Here is a 14005-nt window from a genome sequence, read left to right as displayed (position 1 = left end):
GAAAGGAAAGGAAAGGAAAGGAAAGGAAAGGAAAGGAAAGGGAAAATAGGAAAGAGGAAAGAAAGTGAGGATCTGAAGGAAGGAGAGGAGAGAAGGGAAATGAAGCATGAGGGAAGGAACACGGAGAAGGGAAGAAGGGAGAAAGAGGAAGAGAGAAGAAGGTGGGAAGAGAAGAATGAGGATAGGGAAAGGAGAAAGAGGATGGGGAATAGGGAATGGGAAACAGCGGGAAGGAGGGAAGAGGTGAAGGGGGGAAGGAGTGTAGACGAAAGAGGGTGCAGGGGGAAGGGGGAGCGGGGGTCGGGGGAGTCGGGAGCAGGGAGCGGGGGGCCGGGGATGGGGATGAGGGGAGGGAGCGGGAAGGGGAGGGGCGGAGCTGAGGGGGCGGAGCTGAGGTAGGGCCGGGGGCGGACACATCCTCGCACACGTGTGCGGGGCCGCCCCGGAGCCGCCCGGCGGGGCTATAAAAGGGGCGGCGGCGGCCAGAGCAACGCTGCGCTCCCGCCCGCCACCCCCGAGTGCCCCCACCATGAGCTACACCATGGAGCCCTTGGGCAACCCCTCGTACCGCAGGGTGATGACCGAGACCCGCGCCACGTACAGCCGGGCCAGCGCGTCCCCGTCCAGCGGCTTCCGCTCGCAGTCGTGGTCGCGGGGCTCCGGCAGCACCGTGTCCTCGTCCTACAAACGCACCAACCTCGGCGCTCCGCGAACCGCTTACGGCTCCACCGTGCTGAGCTCCGCAGAGAGCCTCGACGTGAGCCAGTCCTCGCTGCTGAACGGGGCGGCCGAGCTGAAGCTGAGCCGCTCCAACGAGAAGGAGCAGCTGCAGGGGCTGAACGACCGTTTCGCGGGGTACATCGAGAAGGTGCATTACCTGGAGCAGCAGAACAAGGAGATCGAGGCGGAGCTGGCGGCGCTGCGGCAGAAGCACGCCGGGAGGGCTCAGCTGGGGGACGCCTACGAGCAGGAGCTGCGGGAGCTGCGCGGGGCCCTGGAGCAGGTGAGCCACGAGAAGGCGCAGATCCAGCTGGACTCGGAACACATCGAGGAGGACATCCAGCGGCTGCGGGAGCGCTTCGAGGATGAGGCGCGGCTGCGCGACGAGACGGAGGCCACCATCCGCGCCCTGCGCAAGGAGATGGAGGAGGCCTCGCTGATGCGGGCGGAGCTGGACAAGAAGGTGCAGTCGCTGCAGGACGAGGTGGCCTTCCTGCGGGGCAACCACGAGGAGGAGGTGGCCGAGCTGCTGGCCCAGCTGCAGGCGTCCCACGCCACGGTGGAGAGGAAGGACTACCTGAAGACCGACCTGACCACGGCGCTGAAGGAGATCCGCGCTCAGCTGGAGTGCCAGTCCGACCACAACATGCACCAGGCCGAGGAGTGGTTCAAGTGCCGCTACGCCAAGCTGACGGAGGCGGCCGAGCAGAACAAGGAGGCCATCCGATCCGCCAAGGAGGAGATCGCCGAGTACCGGCGGCAGCTGCAGTCCAAGAGCATCGAGCTGGAGTCCGTGCGCGGCACCAAGGAATCGCTGGAGCGGCAGCTGAGCGACATCGAGGAGCGTCACAACAACGACCTGACCACCTACCAGGTGCTGCGGGGAGTGGGCTGGGGGCTGGGGGCCGCGGGATGTGGGATGCGGGCGGGGGGAGGCCGGGGGTGCGGTCCCAATCCGCTGCTGCCGCCCAGTGGGTGGGAAGGACTTCGGGAAAGTCGCGCAGCAACTTTTTTTTTTTTTCCCCGTTCCCTTTCTGTACGTCTTTGTCACGGTGGTTTATTCTGTCTCGGCTGCAGGACACGATCCATCAGCTGGAAAATGAGCTCAGAGGAACGAAGTGGGAGATGGCGCGTCATTTGAGGGAGTACCAGGATCTCCTCAATGTCAAGATGGCCCTGGATATCGAAATTGCTGCATACAGGTACAGGGGGATTGTTGTGGGCATGTCTGGAATATTAATAGCACTGCAGAGGCTGCTCTGAGATGCTTTACCACCAGCGAGAAGTATCTGTATGCATTGAACACGAGCCAAATTAGAGCTTGACTGAAGTACTGCAGCCCTTTTGGAATGCACAGACTCAGAAGTGTCTGAAAAGCCAGAAGGAGCCCATCCTCTCTGATGGTGCAGAACTCCCTGTGTGCACAGTGCACCCCAGTGCTGCATCCTGTGCCTGTTCTGCAGTAGACGAGTTTATTTTTAATTCCTGATACTTTGCATATGCCATGCAAGCAGTGCTCGTCACTTCCATTCCCTTTTCTCACTTGAGAGAGATGCTGTGCTTTGCTTGATCACGGTTTAAGCAGGCAGTGCTAATCTGCTTGTCACAAACACTTTTGCTTTCCTTGCTCAACTTTCCTTTGTCACGCACTCTGATCTGGAGCAGGAAAGCTGTGTGCTATTGCCATCACCTGGCAGGCTTTTGGTCTCCCTGTATCACTTCAGAACCCTCATCAGAACTGCTGATGTTTCTGGGTCAGAGGCTTAGATGAAAAACATGCATTTGAATATAAAATCAGTCAAAACAGAAAGCTGCTTTCAGATCCCTGTAAACTTGAGGCTGTTGAGGCAAACATAGACAATATAGGCTCTGCAGCTCTTTGCTGCCTAGTATCACTTGTATTGCTCTGCAGCCTCCTGCTTTGAGCCATACACAGAGGTGGGTGCCCACAATGAGCTAGGCTGTACGTTTGGTTGGCTTTGAAAATCTCAGCAACAGTGTTCCATTTGGGTCCACTCCATTCTCAGTTCACCTGAGTCATGATGCATCCTATGAAGTCGATCACTTTCTTTGATACTAAGGATGAATTTCAACTGCTCAGCTAAAGGTGATGTGCTTGCTACCTGCAGAGCAAGCCCAAAGGTGCTTGTTCAATGAGAATTTACCAAAAGAGCTGATTGGAGAAAAGCAGATCTTGGACTGTGAGCGATGGATGATGCTGGTCTGCTCTAGCATATTCTACATGTGCTGAGCTCATCCTGCTGACAGAGGGAAATGCTGTCCCCTAGGTTGGGTTTCTACGCTCACTTTCTTTCTTCTTCCTGATTCCCTTAGGAAGCTGCTGGAGGGTGAGGAGACAAGATTCAGTGCCTTCTCTGGAAGCATCACTGGACCCATATTCACACACAGACAACCATCGGTCACAATAGCATCCACTAAAATACAGAAAACCAAAATTGAGCCACCAAAGCTGAAGGTCCAGCACAAATTTGTAGAAGAAATCATTGAAGAGACAAAAGTAGAGGATGAGAAGTCTGAAATGGAAGATGCCCTCACAGCTATTGCAGAAGAAATGGCAGCAAAGGCTCAGCAGGAAGAACAGGAGGAGGAAAAGGCAGAAGAAGCTGTAGAGGAAGAAGCTGTTTCTGAGAAGGCTGCAGAACAGGCAGCTGAAGAAGAAGAGAAGGAGGAAGAAGAAGCAGAGGAGGAAGAAGCTGCAAAATCAGATGCTGCAGAAGAAGGAGGCTCTGAAAAGGAAGAAATAGAGGAAAAGGAAGAAGGGGAGGAGGCTGAAGAAGAAGCTGAAGCCAAGGGCAAAGCTGAAGAGGCAGGTGCAAAGGTGGAAAAAGTGAAAACACCTCCGGCAAAGTCACCCCCTAAATCCCCCCCTAAATCCCCCGTAACAGAGCAAGCCAAGGCCGCCCAGAAAGGAGCAGCAGAGGTAGGAAAGGATCAGAAAGTAGAGAAAGCTGCTGAGAAGGCAGCCAAGGAGGAGGAGAAGGCAGCATCCCCTGAGAAGCCGGTGACACCGAAGGTGACCTCCCCAGAGAAACCGGCGTCTCCGGAGAAACCATCAACCCCAGAGAAAGCGGTCAGCCCGGAGAAGCTCCGCTCCCCAGAAAAACCAACAACCCCAGAGAAAGTGGTGAGCCCAGAGAAACCAGCGAGCCCAGAGAAGCCCCGAACCCCAGAGAAAGCAGCCAGCCCCGAAAAGCCGGCGACACCGGAGAAGCCCCGCACTCCTGAGAAGCCAGCGACGCCAGAGAAGCCTCGCTCTCCAGAGAAGCCGTCCTCCCCGCTCAAAGATGAAAAGGCTGTGGTGGAGGAGAGCGTCACTGTCACAAAGGTAACAAAAGTCACCGCTGAGGTGGAGGTGTCGAAGGAAGCCAGGAAAGAAGACATTGCGGTGAATGGCGAAGTGGAGGAGAAGAAGGATGAGGCCAAGGAGAAGGAGGCTGAGGAGGAAGAGAAGAGCGTTGTCACCAATGGCCTCGACGTGAGCCCTGTCGATGAGAAGGGTGAGAAAGTTGTAGTAACCAAAAAAGCAGAGAAAATCACAAGTGAAGGAGGGGACAGTACAACCACCTACATCACAAAGTCGGTGACGGTCACTCAGAAGGTGGAGGAACATGAAGAGAGCTTTGAGGAGAAATTGGTGTCCACTAAGAAAGTGGAGAAAGTTACTTCACATGCTGTAGTAAAGAGATTAAAGAGTGAATTAAACTCAATTATAGCTAATTTAAAAAAATAAAAATCAAAGAGCTTGGGTCGGTGCAAAAGGTTAAGCCATATGACAGCTGCAAAATGCATGTGAGTGACGGCTTTAAAGCAGAACGGGTTCTCTCATGGAGGCTCCAGACACACAGTATTTTACTTTTTTGTGCAATATAGGGGAGGGGGGGGGAATGCATGCAGGCTCAAGATGTGCTCCCTCCACAGAGCTTGGGGAACAAAAAATAAAAAATAAAAATAAAATACTAATAATAGTGCATGAGTTGAAATGTGCAAAGGAACCTTTTGAATTTCCTGAGCTGTTGGAGGGACTTATCTGAGGAATGACTTAAGATGTATTATGCAAAGAACCAACTGAGCCAAAACCAAACAGAAAACAGTACTAGAATATTCATGAGAACCAGAACTCTCCTAGCCTTAATAATAATTAAAAAAAAGCTACTTATAAGTAATTATGTTTACCTCACTGGTGCAATTAGGGTGGACTTTTGCTCATGGGAGAACCTAGTTGACATGCACAGTACGCAACCTTTTGTTGTTTGATGTAAAACCGTCACAGCAGTTCTTGCTCAATAAAGGTCAATATGAAAACATGGCTTGTGTGGTGCTTCTCTTCCAACTGTTGTTCCCTTAGGGACTGGGAGCTTCTCCTGGACGGCAGAGTGGTGTGGGCAGAAGAGTTGCTTGAGGCTTCCCTTCTCTTCATTTCTCCTTCTAGAAACATCCTGTGACAGGGTTAAGTGACACAAATAGTTAATCTGGTTTAAGCCGTGCATGAGAGCTGTATCCTCTGCTTTGTAGAGTAAAGGGGAATCTGTTGAGTTCTATGGGTTGGCTTTCAGGTGCTCAGTGGGGTTGCAGTCCCTATGGATAATGGAGGAAAGCCATGGCTGCTAACACTGCTTATCTAGGTAATCCAAGATACACTTAGCTCTGTGTTTCTCTCAGTGTTTTAGGAGAGCCGTAAAAATGGAGCAATTTCCAGATTGTTCCTTGGCTTTCCTGTGATGATGGCCTGTGTATGGACCATGATTGGTCATAGTATCTTCTATGACACCCATCTGCAGCTTAGTGGGTCTTCGCTTGACTAAATCATCCTGACCCAGATGCTGTATTTATCAAAAGATGGGGGATTTGGCGTTAATTTTTGTCTCCTACCTTAATTACATGGGAATGTCCTTCTTATAACCTCCCTCTCTCAAATGATCCACAGGTGAAATCTGTTTCTAAACACAAAGTTCTGAAATTGAGAGCAAATTCCTGGTAAAGGAAAATGCCCCATAGACGATGCTGCTTTGGGTATCAAAAAATATCACCTTTTTTTTTTCTTTCTTACAAATTTGTCCATTAAAAATAGCTGTAGAAAGGAAATTATTCTAGAGTCTGAAGTGGGGCTCAGATAACACCTGGTGGGACTGGCAGATAAAACCAAATGAGGGCATTTTTTTCATTTCCAATGGGAAGGTCTTTAAAACAGTGGCTTATGCCTACTGCCACTTGTAGGCTGCCTTCATTAAGAGGAAAGCCTACTAACGAGCTCTTAAAAATCCCAATATATTGAAAACAATGGAGACGAAATGAAAAGGGATGGCCATGACTCCAGACTGGGGAGATAATCTCTTCTATTCAAGGATTAATATTGCATTTACAGTTTTCATGCACTGTTTTACATGCCACGTATAGCAAAGAAATGCAAATCATTTTTTCAGCAGCCTGGGGTCAGCAAATGAACCGTCCTGAAATCTGAAGGCTAATAGGGAAAATCTGATCAAAATCGATGCCTTGCATATGCCTGCCAATTCTTTGCCCTGCTAATAATGGAAGATCAAGTAGATTTTAATTGGAAGTCTTACTCATATTCTTGACTGGAGAAAATGCACAAAATCCACAGCAGATAAGTCTTTCAAATAAACATGAATGCCTTTGTGTAGCAAAGCAATGAATGCTTCTCCTGCTGATATCAATAATGGAAATCTGTGCTCAACAGATTGCAGCTTGAGTGATGTTTAATTACGGCAGAGCTGGCAAATTAGATGGCAGTTTCTCTGTAACAAGCTTTGTTGTGAAAGTTACGTGGGTATATGGAGATAAAATAACCAATGACCACACCTTTAGGAATAAGACGCTAACAACCACAATCACACCTGCCAACAGTGCTGCCAGCATCTGCTGAAATGTCACCAAGTCTCAGTGAAAGTTGGGCATCTCCAGCATCCAAAGTTGGGTCATCTCGCACCATTAATTACCATGGCGCACCATTAATCTGACATCCATGGGAGACTCAGGAATACACAGCAAATGTGGGCTTACACAGGTGCAGGTGGGATCCTGAGCTGGCTTGGGTTTTTTGTTATGCTTTCCCTTCAGTTCTGGTAGGATATTACAAGGACAGAACCTAAGGACTGTTGTCTGTGTTGTTCCCTAACATATAAATTCATTAATTTGGCCAATCTCCCACTGCAAATGTTTCCATCCAATCCTAGGGGAAATAAGCAACCCGTTAGCACATTTCTAAATATTTATAAAACTATAAGATCCAATTAATATTTAATTTTGCCAAGAGGTTTTGTCTACTGACATCTGCAATCAAACAGTTTCAAAAGATAGCATAATTCCAGGGCAGAGATGCATAAATATGTGCTGGTTGCCTGTACTGCAACAATTACTTTTTGAGGCTGTGAATAACCACTGAGGGGATTAATTATTTTCAGACACACGAGTTCATTAACCAGTACAAAAGGCTCTGGGAGAGGAAAAAACAATGAACAGAAGATATGTGTGAAGATGCGAGTCTGACTTTCGTGTGGGCCACCCAATGGCTTTGGGAACAGAGGGCTCTAGGATGGGAGCTTGGTATCATATGGGGTTGTTGGGGAGCTATGATTGTGGCTCTTTCAGCATCCCAGAATGAAAATCCAGGCAGAAACAAAGCAGGGAGTGTTATGAAACCCAACTAGGTTGCTTTTGCCAGGATGCTGAGTCAGGCACTGGAATTTTCTCCGCACTTCAGGGTCCGTGCTTTGACCATGCACTGAGGGGCTGTTCTCTGCCCAGCACTAAGCTACGCTCTCAGTTCATCCAGCAAGGAAGCAAACGATAAATTGCCAAGGACTAAGTGACTGGGAGGTAATCTTAGAATCTAGATATTGTATCTGTACAAGTTTTCCTTTCTTGCCAAGTAGAAGGGGGATACGTGTGTGTCAAGAAGGACCTTCTTGTGTTTGCCTCCTCTGCAACAGGAACTCAATCTGACCCAGCCCCAGCCTGCCCGAGCAGCCCTGCAATGCTCAAGGACAGCCTTGCTGCTTTACTGCAGCTGCAACTTGGGTTAAAGTTTCCGTGCCTCCCTCTGCCTGCTTCTACTGCATTGCGTCAAAGTGAGCTCCTGGATTTTCTAAGGTAAAACAAGCATTGCCAGCAGGATCTCCATAACCCTGAGAGCATCTCGGCAGGAAAACGCACGTTTCCACCTTCCCTGCACCAGTTTACCTTAGCACAAGGCAGGACAGGGCTAACAAACCAGCTGGGTTGCCACTGCGGACACAGCCCTCTGCAGCTCATTGCTGTGCTGTGACTCACACATCTCCTGCAAAGAGCAGTGAGATCTGTCCTTCAGCTGTAATACATTAAAAATAACGCAGGATGAGATACACTGCGGGGAGAGCTGTGTTTTGTTGCCGTGCCTCTGAACGTGCTGCTTGAGAGCATCCCTAGCAGCTGAGATTTGGCAACCTGCAAACGTGCTGCTTCCCAGGAGCGAGAGGGGTGCAAAAAACTGAGAGCAAAAGGGGTTTATGCATAGGAAAAATGAGAAATTGGACAAAAATCAGATATTACAAAGTCAGGAGGAGCTCAGAGGCTTGGACAAAGGGAGGGACAGGGCAGTAGCTCTAGTATATGCTGATCTATTTGACAGTGGTTTGGCTTCAGTGAGCTCCAATCTGGCACATAACATGCTTTCGCTCTGTGGGAGCAGATTCTCTCTTCCTGAAGTGCCACACTCAGCATTTTCTGACAGCACTTCCAAGTGCCACCTCTCACACACAGTGCTGTGCTGCTGAGCTGCAAGGCTCTGCGTGCCAAGGAGCAGCAATGCAGAGGTGCTGCTGAGCTGCAAGGCTCTGCGTGCCAAGGAGCAGCAATGCAGAGGTGCTACTGAGCTGCAAGGCTCTGCGTGCCAAGGAGCAGCAATGCAGAGCTTCACACCAGCCCTGCTGCCAAATTTCTCATCCACGGTACTGGAAGCACTCACTACCTGAGGCAGTGAGGACCCCAAGATTTTATGCAAAAATCCATCCAGCTGAACCCGACTGTGGGAAGTGTACAATCACACACTTCTTTTAACCTGGCTTTCTGACTATAAGCAAATTAACAACAAATTAATTTGTAGCATTGGCCCAGTGATTACTTTTGGCATGAATTTCAATTGCATGTATCACCTTCAGCTAACTGATAACAAATGGGTTCAAACTTGACGTTGTTCTGAACTGCCAGGCCTTGCTGCTCTTCATGCTGTTCCTTTTTTGTGTCTGACCACAGGTTTGTTACAGCTTTCTTTGGTTCATGTCAAAAACCTTAAGAGCCCCTGGCAATTTCCTGCTAGAGGAGTTAATGCACGCAGCACTGCTCCACATAGCAGCTCTCAAAGCATATCAGCATGGGATAGAATCCCACCCCAACAAGCAGGTATGAAAGATAAGCACAGTACACCACTTTACCAATATTAAATGCATTAGTGATAGAACACATACAAGGAATCTGTGTAAGCATTTCTGTAACTTTATTGACTAGCTTTATTGCACGTACTTATTGAAGCCTCCATTATTTTACCCACCCAAGGTTTCCATAATTATTTTTAATGCACATTAGAGATAACTTTCATTCCCATGACTTATTTTTTGCCCCCCTTTTTTAATGTAATGATTCTGAATCACCCAAGTAGGACATAACCCCTGAATTCATACGTGTAGACCATGCAGCACTCAGGGAGCAAGCCAGTGAGTGCTCTGCAAGCAGCATACTGATACTCCACATAGAGAGAAACATCATAGATCATTAACTTTAAACCTCAGTGGTCACTGAAATAAATATGTGAGACTGCAATTTTAGCTCAGTCAATCATAGTTTAACTTGATGAGAGCCAGGCTGCCTGGAATTCAAGCCTTTTTCTTCACTTCAGTTTCTTCCTTTCCTGCTGCTTCTTTCTCTTCCTTCTCCTCCTCTCCAGTTTCCTCAGCAGTTTCTTGAGACTCCTCTCCATCTTCAGCTGCTGTTTCTTCTCCTTCCTCCTCCTCACCTTCTTTGCCTTCTTCTGATTCTTCCTTAGCACCTTTCAAAGGCAAGAAGAATTCCACATCTCCTACACTGCTTCAAATCAATTCCCAACCCCAATTCCACACAAGCCAGCATACCTGCACCCTTCATCCCCATGCATGCAGACAACAGCCAACCTAAGCTTGATGGGGCTAGCAGTGGATTTCTGTATGAAAGCAGGGACCTATCTAGGACACATAAAGGTGACAGACAAACCCACACAACCAGCTTACCCCAGATTTCAGATTGAGTTAAACACTTCATATAACTTTTTCAAAAAAATCAGTCCTGAGAAATACTAATTAACTGTAGGCTTATTGTTTAAGCCTTATCTAAATATTTTAGTTCAAAAACAGCTTTTGCTATTGCTCTCCAGCTGGCTCTTCAGCCATTGCTTTACTGTAATGTTAATTAATTTGTGGAATATTTCAGTGGTAAACAATGCTTATCAGATATGTCTAAAGCCAGAGCTACACAACATTCCTTTTCTATTTTATCCTTTAAAAATGAGTTTATTAAATAAATAGGGTGGCAGCAATTGACCTGCATGGACTTTGGTTAAGAAAGCAAGAAAACTACCAGGCAACAGAAACTGCTGTCTGCTGAACCCAATGGTTATGCCCACAGACATCAGCTAATGGCCCATTCTTCCAGGCACTCTGATAACATTTCAGGATTTTTCTTTCTTTTCTTACAAGGATATCTGTAACAGCTGAACATTGCTTGCTGCCAGATGAATACAGCATTACCTGCTTTTAATGTACTCTCATCTCTTAGAAAAACAGAATGGAAACAACCAGCAGTTTCCAAGGGAATACAATCAGCTCTGTAATGTCTGCTATTGAACATTTACCTTACCTTCTGTTCTAAATTCAGCTATTCTTGCTCAAATACTATGGGCTTCATCTCTCCAATCTTTGTTTATGAAGGGGTAGTGAGAGAGTTCTACTCATTAGAGCTAACTTACAGAATTTTGGGGTTTTGTTTTAGCCCGACATAAGCAGGGTGAAGCATGGAAGAGAAGGCTTTGAAAGAAGCTGTAAGTACCTTCCTCCTCTTCTTCAGCCTCTTCACCTCCTGCTTCTTCCTCCTCACCTTCCTCTTTCTCTTCCTCCTCACCTTCCTCTGCAGGGGCTGCCTTGGCTTCTCCTGCTTTAGCAGCTTCAATTGTTTCCTCTATTTCAATCTGTTCTTCCTGGACATGACTAGAGTAGTATGTGGGGAAGGAACGGGTTGTCATCAAGTAGGAGGTGGACTGCAGCCCGCTGTAGGCAGACCTGCCAAAGGTGGGGGCAGTCTGGGTGTAGCCACTGGTGATGCTTCCAACACTGGTGAAACTGAGTCGGGTCTCTTCACCTTCCAGCAGTTTCCTAGCAGAAAAAAAGCAAGCAGATGTATTGCTACGCTGCAGCGTACAGCAGACTCAACTATCAGCCAATATGCTTTGAGCAGCACAAGCCCTAGAGACTGCATACTTGGGAGTGCAAATATAACCCCAGTAATGGTGTAGCAATAGCAGCCTGATCTTCTAGGGAGAATTTTAAAGCTTCAGAGATGTGTGTTACTTTGGAATTAGTAATTCCCATTGGGAGAAATAATTGGGAAAACACCCCCAGGGTTAGGTTTCTGCAACAAGTGTAGATATAGATGTGTTTTGATAACCTATGTTGTTCCAGAGAACAGCATGGATGCAACAGCTCTGTGCTTACAGTTAACTGTAAGACAAGATTTATAGCCACCTTCAGTATTCCCTTTGTGGCACTCATAGAAACCATTTCAGCATTTACAATTGCTACTGGTATCAGGGATGATTTTTTTTTTTTGCTATTTAAAAGCAATTCTTGGCTTAGCAAGACAGTTTGTGAGTTAGAAAGAAATCCCGTTGTTAAAAGTATCTAAGGGATTTCTAGTTCTGAGAACAAAGCCACCTATATTAACAAGTCTTAATGACGTAAAAACATTTTAGAGTGAAGAGATTTCTGAGCTCCTAGGTACAGAACACACTTACACAGCTGAGTTCCTAATTCTGTATGCATATATATGCATAGTATGATGTGCATGTTTGCTATGCAGCACAGATTTTGCTTAACACAAGCTGTTACCTTAAAAGCTCTGCTTCTTCCAAACAGAAAGCCAACGAGAAAATCTGATTAAATTCTGCTCTCTGCTAGAGAAAGGCTAAGTAGAAGTAACCATAGAAAGGAGAACCTGACCCGTGTTATGATTTATTGAAACGCATCCCCATCATACCTGTATGCAGCAATCTCAATGTCCAGGGCCATTTTCACGTTGAGCAGATCCTGGTATTCCTTTAGGTACCGAGCCATTTCACTCTTTGTGGTTCTCAATTCGTTCTCTAGTTTGTTGATTGTATCCTGTTGGAAGGAAGAACACAGCAATGCAAAGACCTTTGTCTAGCAACAACGTCCTTGCTTGCAAGCAATTTCAGCACCCTCATCACTTCACCTTCCTGTAGAAGGAGAACAGCTCCAAATTCCAAATTGCACAAAGCAGCACCGCTTAGCAATGCCCACCTCAATGACATCTTCAACCCCTACATCTCTATCAATAGCTTTATTCCCTATCATTTAAGGAATAAGATTTCCTATGATGCAAGGGCTAAACCATTCATGAGCTGTGCATGCTTCATTATTTGACATCTGCGCTTCCCCCTCGTGCTTTTTCTAACTTTAAGTGAATCCACTGCAACTCTGTTATTTGAAGAATGAAGCATCTATGAGCTGCATATGCCTCACTTTATTTCTGACCTCTATGCATTCCCCTTATGCTCTCTCTAAGCTAAGGCTATTTTCAAGCCAATTTTGATTATTGATTATTTAAGCACCAAAGCATCCATGAGCTGTGCACGCTTCGCCTTATTTCTAACACCTATCCCCAGCGTTACCGGGATATTTTAAGTGAATTTGTACTAATTCTCTTATTTAAGGGCTAAGGCTATGTGTAAGGCTTTGTTTTGCTGCTGGTTCTGACGCTCGTGCTTTCCCCCTTATGCTTTTTCTACCTTTCGGGCAATTTCTAAGCCGATTTATAGCAGCATCCTCACGGCCCACAACCACAAAGCGGCACGATGCCACGAGATAACGCTACGCGGCCGCATCCCCCGCCCCCGCCCCCACCTGCAGCGCGGAGATGTCGGCGCTCTGTTTCTCCTCCAGCTCCTGCAGCTGCTTCTCCAGCGCCTCGTTCATGCCGCGGGTGGCCTCGATCTCCAGCGTCTTGGCCTTGAGCAGCCGGCGGCTCTCGGACACCTCGTCCTTGGCGGCGCGGACGGCGTCGGTGTTCTTGGCGGCGCTTTCGCTGAGCACGGTGAAGCGGCTGCGGAACCATTCCTCGGCGTTCTGCATGTTGCGCGCCGCCAGCTTCTCGTACTGCGCGCGGATGTCGCGCAGCGCGGCCGACAGGTCGGGTTTGGCCGACACGTCCATCTCCACCGACAGGTGCGCGTACTGGATCTGAGCCTGCAGCTCGGCCAGCTCCTCCTCGTGCACCTTCTTGAGGAAGGCCAGCTCGTCCAGCAGGCTGTCCACGCGCTTCTCCAGCTCCGCCCGCGCCAGCGCCGCCTCGTCCGCCCCTTTGCGCACCTCCAGCAGCCGGGCCTCGGCGTCCTCGCGGCTCAGCACCTCCTCTTCGTAGCGAGCCTGCAGCCCCCTCAGGGTCTCCTCCAGGCTCTCCCTCTCGCCCTGCAGCGCCTGCTTCTCACTCGTCGCCTCCTCGGCGGCCAAGCGCAGCTCGCGGATCTCCTGCTCGTAGAGGGCTCTGAAGCGGGACGGCTCGGCGTGCTTCTGCCGCAGCACCAGCAGCTCCGCCTCCAGCACTTTGTTCTGCTGCTCCAGCTCGTGCACCCGCTCGATGAAGCAGGCGAAGCGGTCGTTCAGGTCCTGCAGCTGGGCCCGCTCCTGGCTGCGGATCGACTTGAGGTCGTTGCTGATAGCGGCCACCTGGCTCAGGTCGAGGCTGTCCACGGAGTGCAGGAGGGAGCCCGAAGCGCTGGAGGTGGCATAGCTGCGGCGCACCGACACGGAGGAGACGGGCGCGGAGAGGCTGGAATATGCCGAGCGCGCCGAGCTGTAACCGCCGCTCCGCATCGCGGAGACGTGCAGCCGCGGGCTGTCGGCGTAGCGCCGCTTGTAGGAGGGGAAGAACGGGTCGTAGCCGTACGAGCTCATTGTTGCGGGGGGCTCGGCGAGGGCTCTGCGGATCGGCGCCGCCCGAGCGCCGC

General features: G+C 49.0%; 2 protein-coding genes across 2 annotated transcripts; one reads left to right on the top strand and one right to left on the bottom strand.

The window, feature by feature from the left end:
- The first annotated feature begins 478 nt into the window (after window positions 1–478).
- On the top strand, window positions 479–5045 carry NEFM (neurofilament medium). Its single transcript, XM_010723089.2, has 3 exons — window positions 479–1594; window positions 1798–1922; window positions 3055–5045. The coding sequence occupies exons 1-3, from the start codon at window positions 530–532 to the stop codon at window positions 4469–4471; spliced, it is 2607 nt and encodes an 868-aa protein (XP_010721391.1). The 5' UTR covers window positions 479–529; the 3' UTR covers window positions 4472–5045.
- A 4164-nt stretch (window positions 5046–9209) lies between these two features.
- NEFL (neurofilament light) lies at window positions 9210–13997 on the bottom strand. Its single transcript, XM_003212395.4, has 4 exons — window positions 12903–13997; window positions 12016–12140; window positions 10813–11135; window positions 9210–9781 (listed from the first exon to the last, which is right to left on the bottom strand). The coding sequence occupies exons 1-4, from the start codon at window positions 13950–13952 to the stop codon at window positions 9609–9611; spliced, it is 1671 nt and encodes a 556-aa protein (XP_003212443.1). The 5' UTR covers window positions 13953–13997; the 3' UTR covers window positions 9210–9608.
- Between the last annotated feature and the right edge of the window lie 8 nt (window positions 13998–14005).

This window comes from Meleagris gallopavo, chromosome 24 (genome assembly GCF_000146605.3).
Source record: "Meleagris gallopavo isolate NT-WF06-2002-E0010 breed Aviagen turkey brand Nicholas breeding stock chromosome 24, Turkey_5.1, whole genome shotgun sequence".
Classification (NCBI taxonomy): Eukaryota; Metazoa; Chordata; class Aves; order Galliformes; family Phasianidae; genus Meleagris; species Meleagris gallopavo.
The sequence above is the reverse complement of the archived record's forward strand: the minus strand, read 5'-3'. Positions and strand labels throughout refer to the sequence as shown.

Bases quoted from the DNA above. Each gene is read 5' to 3' on its own strand.
- NEFM (XM_010723089.2), top strand. From the start codon at position 530: ATGAGCTACACCATGGAGCCCTTGGGCAACCCCTCGTACCGCAGGGTG. The intron at 1,595-1,797 runs GTGCTGCGGGGA...TCTCGGCTGCAG, and splicing joins ACGACCTGACCACCTACCAG to GACACGATCCATCAGCTGGA. The intron at 1,923-3,054 runs GTACAGGGGGAT...TGATTCCCTTAG, and splicing joins ATCGAAATTGCTGCATACAG to GAAGCTGCTGGAGGGTGAGG.
- NEFL (XM_003212395.4), bottom strand. From the start codon at position 13,952: ATGAGCTCGTACGGCTACGACCCGTTCTTCCCCTCCTACAAGCGGCGC. The intron at 12,141-12,902 runs GTGGGGGCGGGG...TCCTTCCAACAG, and splicing joins CCGACATCTCCGCGCTGCAG to GATACAATCAACAAACTAGA. The intron at 11,136-12,015 runs GTATGATGGGGA...TTTTTCTGCTAG, and splicing joins ATTGAGATTGCTGCATACAG to GAAACTGCTGGAAGGTGAAG.